This window comes from Castor canadensis, chromosome 13 (assembly GCF_047511655.1).
Source record: "Castor canadensis chromosome 13, mCasCan1.hap1v2, whole genome shotgun sequence".
In the NCBI taxonomy this organism is placed as follows: domain Eukaryota; kingdom Metazoa; phylum Chordata; class Mammalia; order Rodentia; family Castoridae; genus Castor; species Castor canadensis.
The window spans coordinates 4040380-4061616 of NC_133398.1; the positions used below are offsets into that span (position 1 = coordinate 4040380).

Sequence of the window (21237 nt, forward strand, 5' to 3'; positions counted from 1 at the left end):
GACCTGGAAGGCTGCAACCAGACTCTAGGTAGATCTGAGTTTGGGGCTTCAAGCTGCCTTGTGGCCCTGAGCAAACCCATAACCTCTCTGAGCACACTGTGCTGGTACTTCTTGTTTTTCTTGCTGTTTCTCTGATTGGTTTCTTCCCCTCTCACTTCTTTTACTGCCCTCTCCCTTCTTTACCCTCAGGGCCCCCTCCTTTTGACCCTCCTGTACTTCTTCTCCCACCAAGCACGCAGCAGATCAATCCTAAACCTCAATGCCTGCCTGGAAGCTCTTCTAAATACAGAAAAGCTTCCCACCAAAATCCCGTCTCATTTCTCCTCCCAAGCTCTGCCCTGATTCCTAGGAGTGTACTTCTAGCTTGCGAGCTGGGTTGCCTGCATCCCAGACAGAGTCCCACAGGCAAGCGGAAGCCACTGCTCAAGATCAGGCGCTCTGACCCCAGCAGCCAGCCTGACTGTTCCAGCTGGGGACGCGCGGGTAGGGCGGGGCGCGTGCGGTGGGAGGGGCTGTGGACGGTGGCCCGGGTGCGCGACTCCCTTTTCCGCTTGCGGACTGTCCAGGCTGGGCCCCGGAGACTCACAGCCCTGCTCTCCGCCCTCCCCCAGGCTCCACCCTGCGTGCGCAGCGCGTCCACCCGACGTAGCGAGCCCAGTCCAGCCGAGTGCGTGGTTTCTGGGCTTCTGGAGTACGTCCCTCTGTCTTTCCTAACGCTGGTCCCGCCTCGAGGAGTGAGTGAGTCTGAAAAGGAACAGTCGCCCTTCCCCGGCCCTGCCCCACCCTGTCCCCGCCTCGCGCTGGAGCAGAGGAGGAGCACCTGGAGCCCGCACGTGAGGGCGCAAATCGAATTGCGCGTTTCGGCCCCAGCTTCCTAGATCTGGACCCCTGGCTGGGGCGGGCAGGGCTCGGGCCTGTGCCCTGCGTCGGCGAGAAGCCCTGGGGCTTGGGCCCAGGCGGAGGCCAGAATTTTAGCTGAACGGGAAGTGGAGGAGAGGCTTGGAGGACGCTGTGCACTGCGGCCGGGTTTGGAAACTGAGGCCCGAGAGGGTAAGAAAGGGAGCGGGCTTGCTGGAGATTTCCGAGTGAGCAGAGGCCTAAGCCCCGCAACCCTAGACCTGGAATTTTTCTCTGACATTGGGCCGACTGTGGCAGGCCTGCCAGGAGACCTGCGCTCAGTGTGGTGCAGGCTGTTCCAAGTGCCATCCCAGCGCATCGTTCTTACAGGCGGTGGGTCTGTCCCCCTCCCTTTAATTTTTTTTGGTGGTACTGGGGTTTGAACTCACGCTTGCTAGGCAGGCGCTCTATCACTTGAAGCCATTCCACCAGCTCTCCCCTTCGCTTAGCCGAAGAGAACCTTAAGGCCTTGCCCAAGGTCACTGAGCTAGTGAGAGCTGAAGCGCCTTCCCCTGAAAGAACCCAGACCCTGCTTCCCGAGGGAGTGTCCTGCAGCCACCTCAAACCTCTGAGAAATCCTAGCCGCCCCTCCCCGCGTAGCCCCGGGAAGCGGGGGGACTGGGTGTGACCCTGTTGTCCTCACCCAGGGGAGATCGCCCTGGAGAGTCCTCTAAGCTCCGCCCCATCATCCTGCGGTTGGTTGCGAGGCGGGTCTTCTGCTCACATCCTTAGCGAATGGATTGAGCCTAGGGAGGGGCCGCCGCTTTCGGGAAGTGGGCGTTAGCACCTGTCTCAAGGGACAGCCACCAAGCTGAGCCTCGGGTCAGCTGAAGGAGAAGAGACTGGGGTCCGCTTTTCCGGGATGGGTGGGTTCAAGGAAGGGCGGGGGCGCGGAGTGGTCGGCTGTTCTGGAGTAAATTGCATTCCTTTGCAGAGGTGAGACGCAGGCTTGAACCGGAAAACCTGATTGGCCAAGGCCCAGGGGGGGTCTCTACGGGTTCCTAGGCTCCGGTACAGCACCCAGCAATGCCACGCTGGAGACTGGCGCTGGGCCTGGGGTTGTGCCTACTGACCAGCACAAGCCTCTGGGTCCTGTGGTGAGTCACCTCTTGGAATTCTTTTTCCCTTCCCATCCAGCACTCCTCCCATGATCCCTCAACCTCTCCTGGCTCGGAATCCCCCTGCCCCAGCCAGACTAACTAGTCTTGGCTTCTGAATTTTGCCTCCTGCCCTTTGACTTGCAGTGTCCTCTGCCTAGACTGTCCTTTAACCCATGCTATGAGGAACCCCATTTGTGCTCCCAAATTCACACTCACCCTGCCGCCCTTCTGTGATTTCGGAGGCTATGCTCCCAACCCCACTGTTTGTGTGGGATCTGGACATACGTACCCCAGGAGTAAATGACCATATAGGTGAATAGATAACTACATGCCAGGAGGCTTGTCCTATGCGGTCAGCCAGACCCTAGAATGACATGGGACCCTTCCCCCAATGCACTGTTGGTCTTCACTTCCATTAATGTGCACCAAGTGAGTGTCAACCTCTGAAGCAAAGCAGAGTCACCAGGTGTTTTTCCCTCCTAGGGTGTATGTGGAGAACTGGCTGCCTATGTCCTACATCCCCTATTACCTCCCCTGCCCAGAGATATTGTAAGTATGAAGCTAGGGGATTGGGGGCCCTTGGGACTGCTCACATTTGGAGAGACAGGAGCGCTCTTAAGGTCACATTGTCCATGGCTTCCTGGGTCCTCAGCTTATGGTTCTAAGAAATGCCACAGTGTTTAGGTAACCTACAGACTGCCACACATGTGGGGTGAATTACCATTTCAGTTTTGAGCATCCTTTCAGCCCTCTAAGACAGGTGCATCCTCTGAGTCTCATCTGCTGATTCTAAGATGGAATGGCAGAGATGCCTTTTGTGGTCCACTGAGGACATGGAGTGTGATGGTGTCCATGAATAGTCAGAAGGTGTTTGGAAGGTGGTCAGTAAACACTGCTTTTAGGACTGGCCCTTTTTGCTGTTATTTTTGGTCTTTTGTTTTTTGTGGTACTGAACTCAGGGCTTCACATTGCTAGGCAGGTATGCTTCCACTTGCGCCATGCTCTGAGTCCTTTTTTTTTTTTTTTTTTGCTTTTAGTTCATTTTCCATGCATAAGGTCTCATTCTTTTGCCCCGCCAGCCTCAGACTGTGATCCTCCTACCTCTGCCTCCTGAGTACCTGGAATTATAGCCATGCATTACCACATCCAGCTCTTTTTGCTCAATTTTGTGTTCTGTGTGGATACAAGGAACTGATTAACATTTGACTAAAGCCTTTTCTACTTTGTGAAGCTAATTATTTGACAACTAAGGATGAAAAAGTGGGTTGGGATAGCATCAAGGGGCATCTGACCCCATGGTCTTTTCTTTCTCAGTCCAGCTAAAGGAAAATTAAACATCTGGATTACAGGCTCCTAATTAGCAACAGGGCATGTTTTATTATTATAAACATGATGTGATAATGTGCTAATCCATTTCCTAATGCTAATAACATGATATCACAAACCCATGGTTTTATTTTGGCTCACAATTCTGGTCCAAGGTTGAATGGCTGCGTCTGGTTATGGCCTTTTTGCTAGCAGAGTCCTCGGGTGACGCAGGGCATCGCATGGTTGAGAGACAAGGAGTGCACACATGTATGTATCTTCTGATCTCTTCTCTCTTCCTATAAAGCCTCCAGGATTCAGTCATGGGGGCTCTAACCTGACAGCCTATATTAATCACCTTCTGAGGCCCCACCTCTAAACACCACAGTGAAATTAAGTTTCTACCCTCTTAATACCGCACAAAGGAAATTAAATGTCAACATATGAACCCCAGGGACATGGACAAACTTTGTCCAAACTATAGCAATTAAGCTGGAAAACAGAAAAGACACAGAAACTTCCCAGGTTCCATCTGTCTGAATTACACTCCACTTCCTGAGGTTTTTGCTGCTTACTTGCTGTCATTTCTAATTGAACAAGTTCTACATAATACATGCTTCTAAAAGCAAAAGGACTGCTTGCTGTTGAAAATGCCTGTGACTATTTTGGTTTTGCTCTTTGTATTCTGTTTTCCCAGAGCTGACTTTGTTGGTGTGTGTTCCTACTGTTCGTGGTCACCATCATCTTATCCCACCAGGGCTGGGTCCTAAGGCCTGAGCCTCTCTCCCATTTCTACCAACAACTTTTGGACATTTAGTTGGTTCCACTTTCTGTGTGTTCTCAGTGTAAAGAGCAGCTGTGGGCATCACCCCTTCCCCACAGGAAGGGTCATTTCATTTTGATATGTTCTCTCACTGAGCCAGACAATGTGAACAGGCTCTTGGTCCATCTCATGGGGTTTCCTAGAAGAACTGTAGCACGTTAAACACTCATACACCTCGGCCTGAGCAGTGCCTGAGCTACTGCTGGGAATACTGGGTGTTATGAAAATCAAAAATGGACCCATCTTGCTAATTCCAGAGATTGGAAATGCTCTTTCTGGCTTCAGTTTCATTTCTGTGATTACTGTGAGGTCCTCATTCCCCAGTCTTCCTATTGAGTTCCTCTTCTGGGAAATGCTTACCCCCTACCTTCTCTCATCAGTCTGTTCCTGAGTTCTCACTCATCACCTTTGGCCAGGCATATTTTCTTTTCTTTTGGTTCTACTGAACTTTTTTTTAATAGATTGGAGTAATTGGTCAAATCTTCCCCTCTTCTTGTAATTTACATTTTATTACTTTCAGAGGTTTAGAAATATAAAATCTGTTTTGTTTGTTTGGGGGGCTAGAGATCCTACCCAGGGCTTGTACATGCTAGACAAGAACCCTGCTACTGAGCCATGCCCCAGCCCCAGCTTTCTTATTCCTGTGTCTAACTATAATGCAGCTGGAGTGTGTCCAGGCTTGTGGAGAGAGGAGCTCATTGTTGGGGCAGCAGAATGCTGGGCTGGCTGGTGCCAGCGTCCTGGCCAGTTTCTTCTGACCACCTCCTTGGAATCCCATCACTTTTTGAGCAGGGACCTGAAAAAATGCTTACTTGTAAGAGACTAGGGCAGAGGTCCAATTTGATGAATTATGTTTGAAAAATTGTCAATTCAAGGGTAGAGACTAGTACAAAAGGACAAATACTGTGCAGTTCCTTTTATATGGGGACCTACTAGCCAAATCCATAGAGGCAGAAGTAGAATGATGGTCACTCCTCCAGTGGGGAGGACCCACAGGAAGCTACTGTATGTTAGGTGCCACATTTCCTTTTAGAGTGATTTTAAAAATCCTAGATACAGATGGTGGTTTCTTAATGCACTGAACTGTACACTTAAAAATGACAGAACTAGTAAATCTTATGTTGGTGTATTTTACCACTCAGAAAAAGATCAGACTAAAGAAAGAGAACTCAAGGAGACTGAAGCCATCCTCCAGGTGAATGGAGACAACTGTATCACCAGGTGCTTGCTTGATCATTAGGACTGCCTTGAGACAGTCCACCTCTGGCCTCTTCTGGAGCTGGCTCGGCCACCATACTGCTCACTGGACTGCCTTAGACAGGCCTGTCCCCTCTCTGGACACCCCCTTGTCACTCACCTGTGTGAATGGTTTCTGGATAAGAATCCTAAAGCCTGTGCCACCAGAAGTCTGGTACCAGGTCCCTCAGCCAGTTGGTGGCAGAGTCAGCAGGAACCCAGAAGTCTGGCCCTGTAGCCCTTCAGCCTCCTTCAAGGACCCCTTTCTTACTTCTCCACAGAGTTTGGCCTTTGTTGAAGCTGGCGGACACTGACTGCCAGGCTGCCTGTCCTCCCTGAAGTCTGACCAAGCGCTGGGCATGGCCCAGTGCCCCTTACTCACCTGCCTTGTTTAACTCTGGCCACTCTGGAGTTTAGAATGTTACCCATTTTACAGATGAGGAAAAGTGTGTCTCTCAGTCTGGATTCCATTAAGAAACAGAACCAGTAAGACACAGTCTGGTGTAGAGACAGAATTTTCTATCACAAGGCATCGGCTTCTGTGATTGTGAGGGCTGGTCTCTTCTGAAACCCACAGGGCAAGCTGGGACTTGTAGGTGGGAGCTGATGTGGCAGGCAACAGGTGGAATCTCTTTTTCCTCAGGAAACTTTAAGTTCTACCTTTAAGGTGTTTTAGCTAATGGCATGGGGCCCACCCAGGTTCCCCAGGAAAATCTACCTCATAAATCTACCCAGATTAATCTCATCTACACCAAGGTGATGTACACAACTGACCGTCACCAGTGGGCTGGGGTTGTGATCAGTTCATCCAAGGTCTTGGCTCCCAGGCCTTTGTGGCATCTTAGCTGTGCCCAGTGCTGGGATCCTACAGAGCAACATGGTTGACAAACTGTCAGCTTTAGCTGGGTTGCCAGTGGCTCACGCTTGTAATCCTAGCTATGTAGGAGGCAGAGATCAGGGGGATCGCAGTTCGAAGCCAGCCCTGGGCAAATAGTTCATAAGACCCTATCTTGAAAAAACCCATTACAAAACAGGGCTGGTAGAGTGGCTTAAATGGCAGAGTGCCTGCGTAGCAAGTCTGAGGCCCTGAGTTCAAACCCCAATATGGCCAAGTGTGCAGGGTCTCAAAATGCACTTGCTCCCTCAGTGACCTGGTCAGACAGTGCGGTGGGATCCCCTAGCCTTCCTCTAGAAAAAAGTGGGTGGAGCTGTGGGGAGGGCTAAAGAAAATCTGGACCCCCTCTTCTTCCTGCCCAGCACTAACAGCTCCTTCTTGCCTCTGCAACAGCAACATGAAGCTGCAGTTCAGAGGAGAGAAGCAGTTCCAGCCTGTGGCACGGTAAGAAGATTGTCACTTCCCCCTTTGTGGCCTTGGGTGGGGGCTGTTTCCCTCATGCTGGCTTTTCTTGGTTGCAGGTCACAGTACCCTCAGCCCAAGCTGCTGGAGCAGAGGTAGGCATCAAAGAGAGACCTGACAGAGGTGTGGAGAGGTGCAACAGCTCTGATTTATTTATAAGATGATGGAGGTACCAACGAAAGAGTGGCCCTAGGGATAAGAGAGACAGGGACCTGGGCTCCAACTCTGTCACTAACTCTGTCACCTTGGACAGGTTAGCCATCTGGCTTTGAGCTTTTCCTGTTCATGTGATCATAATTGTACCTACCTTGTATGAGGCTAATGGAGCAGATGAAATGGTATTGTAGCCAGGCGTGGTGGCACTCACCTGGAATACTAGCATGTAGGAGGCAAAGGCAGGAGGATCATGAGTTCAAGGCCAGGTGGGGCTATAAAGTGCATTTAAGGCTATCCTGGGCTGCACAGTATTGTGTCACATGGTGTCCCTCCTGCCAACCCTAGGCTTACATAGTGAACACCAGGTTCCTCTGTACACTTGGCATGCTGTGCCATCTCCCTGCCCTCCCAACCCTGATGGATAGTAGCTGTTATTATCTCCACTTCACACATGGGGAAACTGAGGCCCAGTAGCAGGAATGAGGTTGCCCCAGGTCACACAATGGTGGAGAGCAGAGCCAGGATACCACCTAGCTTGGGTGGGGATATCTTAACACTCATGCCTCCCCTGCTGCCAGGCCTACAGAGCTGCTGACCCTCACACCCTGGTTGGCACCCATCGTCTCCGAGGGAACCTTCAACCCAGAGCTCCTGCAGCACATCTACCAGCCACTGAACTTGACCATTGGAGTCACGGTGTTTGCCGTGGGGAAGTGAGTAGTGGGCTAGGTGAGAGTGGGGCAGGGTCTTCTTGAGCAGCTAGGATTTATGGTCCATGGGAGAGGCAGCTCCTGGGAAGGCACTGAGTAGAATGTGATGGGGGCAGGGCTTCCTGGAGAAAGGGTCTCACCCTGGCATGAAAGGGGAGGCAGAATCAGCCCAGATGAGTAACAGCAGTACCGCTGACAGGAGGTCCCTGTCCTTCCTGCCTCCCTGAGGCCTCCTGGACTTCCCTCTCTTCCTTGACCCCACCTGGCCTTTCTTTTAGGTCCACCCAGGGCCTAAAGCACTGGCCAGATGACAAATGGTCTACCTGGGGAGATCCATGTTATTCACTTCTGCTCCATACTCCATTCATACCCCAGCATCCTGTACCCACCTTCCCTTGGTTCCGCCTCCTGCTTGCTCCCTCCCTTCCCTTCCCTTCCCTCCCTCCCTTCCCTTCCCCTCCCCTCCCCTCTCCTCCGTTTTTAGTGGTATTGAGGCTAAACTCAGGGCCTCACACTTACTAGGCAGGTACTCTACCACTTGAGCCACTCCACCCCCTTCCTGCCTGCTTCTTGGCTTCTTTCTTCCTGCTGATCTTCATGTTCCTGCCTATAAAATGGGCAAGCTAAAAATAAATAAATAGAATGGACAAGCTTACAGGCACCTTATGAAGATCAAAGGTCACAAGAATCCCTAAGAACACTGTCTGCGGCATTTAATAATCACTCAATAAAAGGTAGTGTCACTTAGGAATATAAAAATCACCATTGGCTCAAGTGGTAGAACACCTGCCTAGCAAGCATGAGGTCCTGAGTTCAAACCCCAATACCACACACAAAAGAAAAAAATCACCATTAAGGATCAATCTTAACAACAGTCTTAGTGGTCGGTACAAGGTGAATGTCACTGATCCAAAATACTTGGGACCAGAAGTATTTCACATTTTGGAATTTTTTGGGTTTCAAAAATGTGTGTAGCGTTTACCAATTACGCATCCCTAATCCAAGCATCTGAAGTTGGGTTTTCAGATTAGAGGAGCTCAACTGTGCTGGATTGTGGGAATTTGACAGATGAGGACCTCAAGGTCTGACCTGAGTGACTTCTGAAGGTGGGGAACACTGGGTTCCATGTGATGCCAGCATACAGCAGGGACCCAAGCGGTGCCTTGCTGGGACAGCCATCGATGACAGGATTGTCCTCACCAGATATACCCAGTTCGTCCAGCACTTCCTGGAGTCGGCGGAGTTGTTCTTCATGCGCGGTTACCAGGCCCACTACTACATCTTCACACACGACCCCACAGCCATTCCCAGGGTCCCGCTGGGCCCCGGCCGACTCCTCAGCGTCCTTCCCATCCAGGGTCACACCCACTGGGAGGAGGTCTCCATGCGTCGGATGGAGACCATCAGCCAGCACATTGCCAAGAGGGCACACCAGGAGGTGGACTACCTCTTCTGCCTTGATGTGGACATGGTGTTCCGGAACCCGTGGGGTCCCGAGACCCTGGGGGACCTGGTGGCTGCCATTCACCCAGGCTACTTCACTGTACCACGCCAGCAGTTCCCCTATGAGCGCAGGCAAGTTTCCACGGCCTTTGTAGCGGAAGGTGAGGGGGACTTCTATTATGGTGGTGCGGTCTTTGGGGGGCGAGTGGCCAAAGTGTATGAGTTTACCAGGGGCTGCCACATGGCTATCCTGGCAGACAAAGCCAACGGCATCATGGCGGCCTGGCAGGAGGAGAGCCACCTGAACCGCCGCTTCATCTCCCACAAACCATCGAAGGTGCTGTCCCCTGAGTACCTCTGGGACGACAGGAAGCCTCAACCACCCAGCCTAAAACTGATCCGCTTTTCTACCCTGGACAAGGATACCAGCTGGCTGAGGAGCTGACAGCAGAGCCGGGGCTGCCATGGACAGCAACCCAAAGCCCTGCAGCCATCTGCCCCAGTTTGAGGCTTAGGCAGAGACCAGCCCTATCCTGCCTACCTCAGTCTACCAGGAGAGCCCAACTGGAAAACGGGTGTGGGAGAGGTGGTTCTAGACTGTAAAGGGTTATGCACCTATGATCATACAGTGATCTGGCACAAGAATGGCTGGACAGGAGGAAAACGAGGTTATGAGGCAGGGCCTGGCAGGCCTCACCCAGGGGATGGGCCTTCAGAGGGACAGGCCCTGGAGTCTCAGCCCCATTCAAAGTGCCTGAAGTCCTGCTGCTGTCCCCCAACTTGCTGCATATAGCCTGGAAGTTGCACTTTAATACCCCCTGTGAAAAGCACTCCGGACCCCTTTCTCCAGCTACCCAGAGTACTAGTACCCAGGGTACTAGTTCTTCACTCAAGACCCCAGAGCCAGCTCTAAAATGGGCTATGTCTAGGCTCCCCCTGGTCCACACTACCCTGGGTTGAGCCACACTCTCAGGGACTAGCTGCCTTCTTCCTAATAGGGTTTGGGGTGGCTTCAATAAAGGTGATATGGACTGGGCCCTAACTAGGGTTTTTACCTGTACATCTGACTGTTCATATGTCTGACCACTCTGGGGATACAGGCAGACTAGATTTCAAACATAATCTGGAGTAGAGGATACAGTTATTCCAGCAAACCTCGGCTAGAACTGGCTGCTGCCACAGACAGGTTCATTCTGGTCCTCTGACGAGCCAGGTTGAAGCAGGAGACAGACAGACATGCCACACTTCTGCCTGCGGAGTCAGCTGGAGAGCTTCATGGGCTCAGGTCCTGGGCACACAAAGGGGTGTGTCTTTTGGCCCTCCTGTATCCGAGGCCACCTCAGGCTCACCCCAGGGCAGTGCTGCAGGCTGAGACTAGAAGGCCTGCCAGGGTGGACATTCCAGCCAGAACTTGGACCTCTGGCCAGGCAGAGATGGGGTGGGAGCATGGATTAAGGGCTTGCCTAGTGCCTACTCCTGTGGGGACAGCACTAGCTTTTCCATAGAAGAAGACACAAGGTAGGGTTGGGGTACTCTACGCAGTCATGCCAGGATGGGTAGCCACCACCTGCCATAGCCTCCCTGGCAAAGCTAGGGGGCCATCTTGGGCCCATTCTTCTGCAATCTACAATTCAGCTGGTGAGCAGGGATGGACACAAGAGTGAGCAGGTAGAGTTACTGTTACAAGACATCATCTGGACTGGAAAAGCCCTGACATTTTTGGGCAGAGTTAAGGAATACCTGCTCAGGGATGCTGGTCACAGGAGGGGTCTGCAAAGCAGGGCTGTGTTGAAACAGAAGGAGGCTCTTGGACAGGAGGCCAGGAAAAACCTCCAGAGGAGAGGCCCTGAGGCTTGGGCAGCATACACCTTTCTGGAGACAAGTCTGCTCCCAGCTGACTCCCAGTCTAGCTCTGACCCATGCCTAGCCAGCTTGGTAGTCACAGCCTCTCCCAAACCCAGCTGTGAGCCTTTTTAGCCTGGGTCTAATCCACCAGGAACAATGGCTAATCCTACTCCCCATTCCCAGTGCACAGTGAGTGACAGAACCAAACCCTAGAGCCAAACCATGGTCCACCTTGCCTTCCAGAAAGGAGCAAAGTCCTGGAGTCAGAGCTGTTCCATGGTCAGCAGAAGTAAAGGGGTTTGGCCCAGCAGAGGAAGGTGGCCAGAGACAGAGTCCCAGTGGGGACTTCTTAGCCCCTGTCTGGCAGAATCAGATTTGAGCTTTGTGTAACCTCAGACACCAAACTTTCCGGGGCTGATGAAAGTCTTACAGGCTGTGAAGGTTTTAAAATTGCAGATATGTCTTGGTGGAGCGGCTCAAGTGATACAGCCTAGCAAGCATGAGGCCCTATGTTCAACCCCCAGTACCACACACACAAATAGAGATACCTCTTCAAGTAACACACATATTTTACAGATGTCTTCAGGGCCCTCTGCCACAGAGGTCCCTTCACAACCAGGCCTTTCCTCATCATAAGTTACATCCAGCATTGTTGTTCAGCCCATGGGGCCTGGCCCAGCACACCTCTGCTCCCTAACCACAAATCAGGCCTGTCCATCACAGTACCCCATCTCTGGGGGGGTATTGCTCCTGATGTCAAATCTGGAAGCCTGCCTTGAGTGTGGTCCCATTCAGAGTAGGTGACTTTCTGCTTTCCCAATAAATCCTCATCCTGTAGCATCATTTGCAATGCTATGCTGCCTGTTCCCCAGGCAGTGAGCTCCAAGAGGGAACTGATTACCTAGCCAGCTGGGCTTCCCCTAGGAACCTGGCACCCAGGAAGCACTCCACAAATGCTTGCTGAATGACTAAAAGAGCATCAGTTTAGGAGTCTGTCCTAGTACCCGTGGGATGTTGGGCAGGTTACCCCACCTCTCTGAGCTGCAAGGGTTAGGATTTTTAAATGAGACAATGGCTGGAAGACCTCTGGGCACTCGCCCTTCTTGGGCAGCTACTTAGATGTGTCACTAGCTCTGGGTTTGGCAGCAAGACCCCACCTGGGAGGAGGCACAGCTGCCATAGCCCCAGTGTACAGAAGGGCACCAAAGTAGGTGCTCAGTGGACCATACTAGGGTGGGTGGTAATGTGCCCACTTGGCCTTCCACTAGGACTCTGTGGCTCTGAGAAGACTACCTGGATGGGGTTCTGTGCTCCCCCGCCACTAGCTTGCAGTAAGCCCTTGACTGCTTGTCTGAAATGAGAGCCTTGTGGAATCTGATCCAGATGCCCTCCCCAAGGCACCCACACAGCTCTGCTCCCTGGAGCCTTTCTCACTCAGGGAGCCCCCTGCTATGCCCTTGTGTCCCCCCCTCCAAAGCCCCTGCCTACAGTATCCCGCCTGGAAGTCCCATCCAGCATGGGCTCTCAGTGAGTCCAGAGACCGTCTCCTTGGCTCCTGTGCAGACAGTCTAGGAGTCCAGTAAGTTGGGTTCAAACCCACAGCTGGGCCTCACCACAGCCCTGTGACAGGCAGGCTATGGGTGACTTCACAGAGCCTATGTTTCCTCAACTGAGAATGGGTCAGTGATTGCTTCATGAGGGTGTGCTGGGAGTCAAGCAGGGAGATGAGGGTGTCCAAAGGACTGGGCCCAAGAGGTGACCTGGCTGGAGAGACCCCAACACAGGACAAGGCCCTGCCTGTCAGAGAGTGATGGCGAAGAGCAATGATTCCCAGTCCCCCAGGCACACAGGGTTTGGCCTTGAGCGCTGGTGTCTGAATACCCAGGAGGCTCCCTAGTAACAGTGACCACCCCCAATACATACTCAGCCTCAGTTGTAGGGGGTCCTCTTTCTAGGCTCCCACTCCTCGCAGCAGCCAGGGACAGGCTGGACCTTGTGGTGACTTGAAAAAAAAGGGGCAGGGGATAGGAGGAGGGGAGGGTCAACCTGCCATTTCCCTGACCCCAGCCATCCACGGACCTAAGTCCTGCAGGTAGTATTGGGGATATCTGGGTGATGGAGTGAGGGTGTATATTCGGTTACTCCGCTGTCTCCGGGCTTTCCACGTCCACCCAGCCCGGCGGTCTCCACCTAGCAACCGTGAGAGTGGCCCTAGGTCCTAGACAGGTGCTGGCGCGGAGGGACAAGAGAGACCAATCAAGCGGAGCACTCTTTGCGCAGCGCACTCCTTGAGCGGCGCGTGCGCGCGGCGAGGCGGGGGGTCACGTACGCGCATCGCCCGCCGCGGTCCTGCGCAGGCCCCGGGTGCGCGCCCGGCCGAGTACCCGAGGCCGGCCGCCTCCGCGCCCGAGGAAGACGGGCCAGGCGCGTCCCCGAGCTCGCGCGGCGGGGCCCGCCCCTCGCACCTGCGAGCGGCCTAGGCGGGGCCTGGGCGTGGCCGTGCTGTCCCCGCCCACCCGGCCCGAGCCCCCGGAGCCCGGGCGGAACCAAGCGGCGGGGCCCGAGTGGCCGGCGGCGCGGCGCGGCGCAGACAATGGGAGCGGCGCTGGCGGCAGTCCGGGCGGCAGCAAGGGCCGCGGAGCGCCAGGCCTGGCGTGGACTGGAGACCGCGCCATGAGCCCCCCAGCCGAGCGCCCCCCTGCGCCGCGCGCCGGCCGAGGCGAGCGGCCTCTGCGAGTCCCGGGCCCCGCCCTGGAGCCGGCGATGAGCTGCCAAGGCTGAGGATGATGGTAGATTGCCAGGTGAGTCCGCGTCGGGCCGGATGGCCGCGAGGGGCGGAGGAGGCCCGCACGCCCCCGCCCACACCCCACCCGGGGGAGGGAGTCGGCGTGGCGTCCACACAGGGCGCGCGCTTACGCAGTTCCGCGTCCACCCAGCCTGGTACAATTGGGAAACTGAGCGCAGGAAAAAGGCAGGGACTGGCCCGGAGCACGCCAGGTGAACAGAGTCCTAGGAAGAAGGGAGAGTTCCGGCCTCCTGTACCACGGCTCAACTGTCCCTTAGAGTTTGCTTTGGGTATGACAGCCGCTGAGATGTTGGGGGGACCCCTTCCCACCACCTCCATGTGGGGCCCTTTTCTGTGGGGCTCCACAGGTACGCACAGGCGCGAGCGTACACACCTACTCACGTACATAAACTTCCTAGGTATGAGAGGAGGGCGGGACAGTAGGGAGGTGACAAGGGGGAAGAAAAAAAGGTCTGAGGCAACTCTGCCAAGGGGCAGAGGCGTCCAGTCTCCTAGCAACATGCCGGGACCGTTGCACGGGAGGAGGAGACATGCCAGGCTGATGGGCAGAGGGGTACTCAAAATTTTCTGCCTGGCAGAGAGCAGGGCAGCCTAGGGAGGACAGGGCCGTAGTCCTGCACCCACTACTCTGGGCACCTAGAACTAGGATAAGCATCCCTTCCTAGTGTGGAGGGAACTGTCAGGGGGAAAGACTTTAGTTTCCTCCTCTGCAAATTGGGGTGCTTGGCTCTGGTGACCCCAAGGGTCCCACAAGCTTGTAAAGTGTCTGTTGGCTTTGGTTCTCCATCAGTGAGCTCCTGCCCACCAAGATCCTAGGACAAAACTCTGTCACCTCCCTAGATGACTTCCTGAGCAGAGAGCAGTTTCGGGGGGGGGCGGGAACAGAGGACCTGGGTCATGCAGAGGGTGGCAGCGCACTGGCCCATTCCCCCAGCATCTAGGGGTGAGACCATCCTTTTTGGAACCACAGGTCCTCATTTGGAAGTGGGGCTGTGGTCATTGCCCTCGCTGGGGTGAGGAGGCTTCCATGAGTGAACCCCACACCCCAGAGCCAGCAGAGGGAGGAGGGGAGCAAGTGAGGCTTCTGAGGTCTTTCTCATTACTCCTGGAACCTGTACACCCTGCTCCTTAGCCCCTCCCGGGGCGTGGGAGAGCAGCTACCTTGACAACCTCCAAACAAAGGTGTGTGTTTTGTTTTCTGCTTTTCTTGTCTGGGACTGTAGTTCTGGAGATGGCCATCAGAGGGCAACAGTGCATCCATGCCCAGTGGAGCAAGTGAAGCCAGAAAGGAACCCCCAGGCCCTTGCTGTGTGCCCTTCCTCCTACCCAACCAGGCCTCCCATCACTAGCATCCCAGGGCAGTGTGAGCGACTCAGGCAGGAAGGGGCCCTAGCATCCTCTCTCCTTTTCACTCAGCACTATGGCTGAGCCCCATGCAGGAGCCTCCTTACTCCTAGGTGTGGCTCTGAAAGTGACCACCACGGACCTACTCTCCAGGAGCTCCCAATCTGCAGGTGGAGGTGCACAAAAGCTCTAGTTATCCACTGATGTGTGATGCCATCCCCCTAACTTACAGGTGACAACTGCAGACTCCGATGATGTCGCAGTTTCTGTGGTCCCTATCCAGGCTGGCTCAGCCGGGGGTCTGCCTCCAGATCTCTCAGGAGATGGACTATGGCCTCCATTGAAGACCTGGAGCTCATTCCTATTAATTGGCAGGATCAGGTTTGGGCCTCAGGCCTCAGTTCCACTGTGGCCATTGGCTGGTGCCCTCTGAGGACTTTTTGCCAAGTGGGCCTTTCTGTAGGACAGCTTATAACATCAGAACCTGCTTCCCCAGAGGTGAGCAGGGAGTGGGGTGAGGGAAAGAACAAGATAAAAACAGAAGTCACAGTTTTCTGTAAATCTCAGTAGTGACCTCACATCACTTTTGCTATATTCTGTTGGTTAGAAACCAGTCACTAAATCTGGTCCACCTTAGGGTGTGGGGGAGAGTGAGTTGCTCAGACTTGTGTACTAGGAGGTGTATGGATGGTGGGAGCCATTGTGGTGGCCATATACTCTGTGGGCTGAGATAAAGACAGGTCTGATTGCAAACACGATGGGGAGCCATTGAGAGATTTATGCTGGAGGGTGACAGTGCCTGAGTTTGCTTACTCTTCAACCCTCTAGTGGCACAGACTTGGAAATGAGACCAAGGGAGAAAATGACTGTCCCTAGAGCACACACCAGAGTCAGGCCTATTTTAAGTTGTATTCCATGCCATGTTCCACTCCCTCTTGTAATTCTTCCATCTCTAAATGTGTGCATTAGCCCCAGGTGACATCAGCCTACACACATATACATATGGCATTCCAGAAAAGCAGATGCTGGAATGACCCCTATTGTGCATATGGGGAAACTGGGCAGGCCCTGAAAAAAGCACAGTGACTAGTCCGGGATCATAGAACTGATCAGAGGGAGGAGGTGGGTGACCCGAATGACTTTACCTTCTGCAGATATGGAAACCCAGTGGTTGATTGTCCCAGCACGTAAATGTGGCTGTGCCCACCCACAAGCTCCTACCTTGGGCAGCTCCTCCTTACCTGCCATCACCCTCTCCATTTCCCTTCACCCCTAACTCTGCTGTCCCTTGATTCTTATGGAAGTCTGAATATGATGAGGTGCAAAGAAGGGAATCATTCATTCGTTCAGTTAGTGTACATATCCTGGGCCCAGGCCACGCCGGAGGAGTCAAGAAACTTGTCAAGGGAGGGGTGAGAACAAATAAGGCACTGGAAGGAGGTGCTCTGTGGCAGGTCCATTCAAGGAAGGGCGCGTGATTGGGCCTAGTATCTGTTGTATTAATGTCCTCGGGCTTCTGTGACAAACTGCCATATACTGTGCTGTGGGTGACCCAGCACAATGAAGTCTAAAATCAAGACTCTAGGAAAGGGGTCCCTCCTGCCACTTCCTGCTTGTGGTAGTTGCCTGCAGTCCTTAGCTTTAGATCTTTGCCTGGTAAACACACTACTCCAACTCTGTCTCTGCCTTCACATAGCTGCCTGTGTGTGTCTGCGTCCAATTTTCCCCATGATCACAAAGACACAAGTTATTGGATTAGGGCCCCCCAATCCAGTATGATCTCACGTTGATTATATCTACATAGACCCTATTTCCATGTAAAATCCCAATCACAGGTGCCAGGGTCTTTGGGGAGGGGGGACACAATTTACTCTGTAACAGTGGTATTGGGAATAATTTGATCCCCAAAGGCCAAAGACTGGGGCAGAAGCTGTGGGGGGGGAGGGGTTGTGGATGTGGCATAGGCTAGTGGGCTTAGGGTGAATGGAGCTTGGTAGCTCCAGTAGCAGCTCCAGCAGGTGGCACTGTGACCTCTGGGGCAACTAGACAAAGGACTCACCTGGTTGCCATGGAGATGACGCTTAACTACAAACAGGCCAGGAGCACAGTCATTTCGAGGGTGACACACTGGAGGAAATCAGACCAGGTGGGGCCGCAGGGTGGTGGCTGGCTGGCCACTGGGGAAACTGGCAGGGACAGACCACCCATTGCATGGGGAGTCAGGAGTTTTCATTCCCTTTGGTTCTTCAACTGTAAGCTGAGCTGGCCCTTCTCGACCTTTCCAGGGGCCCTGCAGCTAGATTACACCTGAGGTTTCCAGACAGTTCTCCCATTACTGCAAACCATGGGGCCCAGGTCTGGGGGCCCACAGAAGGCAGACATCAGGATGGCAGCCATGGGGACAGGTGGGCTCCCCACATAGGGCATGATTCGAAGGGTCCTTTCCCCAGAGAGCCCCTGTCCAAAGTGGGTGGTGCACCTGACAGGGTCCTCTTAGGCGCCCCTTTGGTACATGAGGAGGTAGGGCAATGTGGAGTGGGCCCAGGCTCCCTCTCAGGTATGGGCTGTGGACAGCAGTGAAGTAGAACCCAGTGCCTGGGAGTGGAGGTCACTTCTCACTATCACCCTCCGCTGCATCTGAATCCCACTGGGCCCTTTCCATCATCTCAGCCCCCAGCTATTGGGCTGCCCTTGGGGCACTAGTCATTGACAGCAGCTCACTGATTTGAGTCACAGCAGCTAGGAGGGCTGTGTGCACGTGCCCTGTGTGGAGCACCACAGCCCTGTTGAAGGAGCAGGGGTGTGAGGCAGGCAGCTTGTCTGATGGAGAAGTGGACTGGGAGCCTTGGGACCTGGGCTCAGCTGTGGCTCTGCTGTCTGAGGCATGGTGAGGTCATGGAGGAGCTCTTCTCTGCATGGAGAAGCTCTTCTCTGCATGGTCCTCCTAGGCCACATGCATACCTCTGTCCTGGGTTGTGGCAGCTCCTGATCCTGACAGCCCCTCACACCATCTGTATACCTGGCCTTGTTCCACAGCGTCTCTTTTATCTGCCCAGCACTCTACAAAACAGGCTCTCCAGTACTTCACTTCCGGTGAGGAAACCCAGGCACTGAGGTGGGGAAGGGACTCCCACATCTAGGTAGGGGCAAGCCTGGGAGGCACTCCCTATTTGCAGACAAACCCAGGAGGAGCAAGCCAGGCATCAGGGCTGGGACCAAATTCCTTGCAATTACAGTGGGCTTCCAGTGGTCCTGGCCAGGGAGGTGGGGAGAGCAAGGCTGGAGGCCCCCGAGGTAGTGGTTAGTTGCAGGATTAGACATAAACAAACCTAGGGAGCCCTTTCATCCTCTCCCTACTCTAATGAAGGCCTTGGACTGTGCTTTCTGCATTTACTCAGGGCTCTCGCATTTTGAGCCTCACAGAGGAGCCTCTTAGCCTGGTGTGGTGGTGCGTACCTCTTATCCCAGCACCTGGGGGCTGAGGTAGGAGAATTGAGAGTTCAAGGTCAGCCTGGGCTACATAGCAAGACCCTGACTCAAAAAATAAAATAAAAAAAGAGTCTAAACAGAGTCTTCTTGGCCAGTCTGGTGGCTCATGCCTGTAATCCTAGCTACTTAGGTGGAGATCAGGAGGACTGGAGTTTGAGGCCAACTGGGTCAAAAACTTAACAAGACCTCATTCTCAATCAATAAGCTGGGTGTGGTGGTACACAGCTGTCATCCCAAGTATGCAGAAAGCATAAATAGGAGGATCACTCCAGGCCTGCCCAGGCAGAAACACAAGGCTCTCCAAAAAAATGACAGGCAGAAGGGGGTGGAGACATGGCTCAAATGGTAAAGTGCCTGCCTAGCAAGCATGAGACCCTAAGTTTAAACCCCAGTATTCTTTTAGGGTTGGGGTTAGTTGGGCCCCTGCAGGGCAGGGAGGTAAGCTCATAGATCTTCAGTGTCCCCTCCCAGCAGGCACCCAAGCAGCTAAATTAGGCTGAGAAGGTAGAGAGGAAAGGGTATGGGAAGCTTTGTGGCATGCCCCTAAAACAACAAGCCCCAGAAGGAGGGAGAGTTCCCATAGCTACCTAGAGCAGTTGCTTGGCAACTGCAGGTCCCCAAAATACTTTTTTGCAGAAAGGCTGAGGACTAGGGGCTTCCCAGTGGCCTATGTGTGGCCCTTAGTTCTGAGTTTGCACCAGTACTCCTCATGGTTTATTATCCCCCACACACCCTGAAACAGGACCCAGCAGCCCTCCACCCGCTGGATCCTTCCTGAGGGAAACCCCAGTCCACTCCACTCTTCCCATCATGCCACCCGTCTAGCCACCTGGAATGGGGCCAGTCCCCTAGCAACGAGGCCACTTCCTGGACACCTGAGTGGCAGTTGACAGTGCCAGAATGTCAGATATTCAGAGTAAGGCCAGCCAGAGGAGGGGCAGGCATAGCACACCGTCCCCCTCGCCACATACACACACCCTGCACTCATGGGCTCCGTGAACCTGGGGCAGGGTGGCAAAGCAGGTTTGGAGAGGGTGGAAAGCCCCTGGAATAGGGGACTGGGGCTCTGGGCCAGTTTTGAAACTGACTTAGCCAGAAGACCTTAGCATGTTCCTTTTCACTGACCTCAGTTTCCCCATCTCTGACCCATCCATTCCTCTGTGGGTTCACCATTCTGTGCATAAATGTTGCCCTGTGGATTGTGTCACCTACCGGGGCCTTGGTTGGGAAGTGAAAGGCCAGAACCAGGCCATCCATGCCCTCTGCCACCACTTGCCTACATCCAGCTTGGCCACCAGGCCCCAGGCCTCAGGCGAGGCAGCTGACTTTAGGTGCATAGGCTGCAAAGCAGAATGCCTGGCCTTGAGTTCTGGCTCGGGGCTTAGTACTGGGTGGCCTAGAAAGAGCACTAAACCCGTCTGAGCCTCAGCGTGCCCCCTCCCAACCCTGAGCTCTCCTACCCATGAGGAAAATACCCTCTCCTGGTTGTCTTGAGGACAGAAGGAGATTTGGCCCTATGGGTATCCTTAGGTGCAACCTTAGTTTTTGGGCCCTAACCCTTCACACTGCAGAGAGCCACCTGAGGACAAAGATGACAAGTGTCCAGCTGGGAGGGAGTGAGGCAATGGAGCCTCTGGCCATAGGAAAGGCCTTGCAACAGAGGGAGGAGAGAGGGGCAGGTGGGCACCAAGCAGGCAGGGTGGACTTCAGAAGTGGGAAATGTCAGGCCCAGTTGCCCCCAGTCTCTCTGGGCATGACAGTGAGGGGTATGATGTTGGTGGCCCCTTGCCCTAGGAAGGGTTTCCTTGTGCCCTAGGGAGTCAGGACTTTAGTCAGACCCTGATCATCCTCTCACTGGGTGAACTGGGGCTATAACCCCTGCATTTCTCAGACAGAAGGAGTGTACACACCTCTGGAGTTGGGAGGTTCCCATGGTAGCATCTGCCCTGTGCCAGGCACGCATGTTCACATGGGGGCCAGCAGCAGGTTTGAGCAGAGCCCCTAGCATGCAGAGGGGCAAGACAAGGCAAGAGTGACATAGACAATGGCCCAGGCTGGCCCTGAATGCCCCCAGCCCTGGGAGGCCACAGCTGGTTTGGGGATAGATATGAGAGTGCAGCCCCCCACTGACCCTGCACAGGCACTGACACCCTGTCATGCTTGCCTCTTCCCCCTGCCCTACGGATGCAGGCAGGGCAGGGTCCACCATGGGCTGGAGGAACCCAGAATTGGTTCCCCTGGGAAGAGCACAGGGCCTCTTCTCTGGCTACCACTTGAGGTCCCAGGTGTGCCCATCTGTCCTTTGTGTACTAAGCAGAATGGGGAGTGATAAGTCTGTCCAGTTAAGAGAAAGGATCCTTAGCCAATAAGTGGCCTGAGTCCAGGAATTTCTCCTCTTCTACCCCTACCGGTCTTGGGATTCCATCCTGACCCCAGGCATCTATCCCAGGAGATTGGGGGATGAGGTTCCTGCCTTTTTCCTGTAAATGTCAAGCTCGTCTGGGAAGGTAGGGGTGGGAGGGGGTGTGCTGGCCCTTGGGCCTGCCCCTGCCTGAATCCATTCCAAAGGGATTCCTGCTCCCCACCCATGCTGGGCTCTGGCCCAAGCCCTGATTACGTTGATCATCTGTCATCTGTCATGAGGGAGCAGGAGCCCCAGGGAAGTCTGGGCTATGGGGGGTGGGTGGCGCAACTCAGTAGGTTCCTTAACTCTGAGCTCTGTGGCC

General features: G+C 54.1%; 2 protein-coding genes across 3 annotated transcripts in view; both read left to right on the forward strand.

Annotated features, from left to right (window-relative positions):
* Positions 1-531: 531 nt before the first annotated feature.
* On the forward strand, positions 532-10087 carry Gbgt1 (globoside alpha-1,3-N-acetylgalactosaminyltransferase 1 (FORS blood group)). 2 transcript variants are annotated; one of them, XM_020170677.2, is made up of 7 exons: positions 532-1050; positions 1832-1994; positions 2481-2546; positions 6650-6700; positions 6778-6813; positions 7453-7587; positions 8788-10087. In XM_020170677.2, exons 2-7 carry the CDS (start codon positions 1924-1926, stop codon positions 9470-9472), a joined length of 1044 nt encoding a protein of 347 aa, XP_020026266.1. In that variant the 5' UTR covers positions 532-1050; positions 1832-1923; the 3' UTR covers positions 9473-10087. The 2 variants fall into 2 exon arrangements, with proteins under 2 accessions (XP_020026266.1, XP_020026267.1); XM_020170678.2 differs by lacking the exons at positions 532-1050; positions 1832-1994 and adding an exon at positions 5268-5346 and having other exon boundaries at positions 2496-2546.
* A 3422-nt stretch (positions 10088-13509) lies between these two features.
* Ralgds (ral guanine nucleotide dissociation stimulator) overlaps positions 13510-21237 on the forward strand; it is a 44170-nt gene continuing 36442 nt past the window's right edge. Inside the window, exon 1 of the mRNA XM_020170675.2 lies at positions 13510-13673. Coding sequence (XP_020026264.1) covers positions 13656-13673 — 18 coding nt within the window. The 5' untranslated portion in view covers positions 13510-13655. The remainder of the gene's footprint in view (positions 13674-21237) is intronic.

Bases quoted from the DNA above. Each gene is read 5' to 3' on its own strand.
- Gbgt1 (XM_020170677.2), top strand. From the start codon at position 1,924: ATGCCACGCTGGAGACTGGCGCTGGGCCTGGGGTTGTGCCTACTGACC. The intron at 2,547-6,649 runs GTAAGTATGAAG...CCTCTGCAACAG, and splicing joins CTCCCCTGCCCAGAGATATT to CAACATGAAGCTGCAGTTCA. The intron at 7,588-8,787 runs GTGAGTAGTGGG...TGTCCTCACCAG, and splicing joins ACGGTGTTTGCCGTGGGGAA to ATATACCCAGTTCGTCCAGC.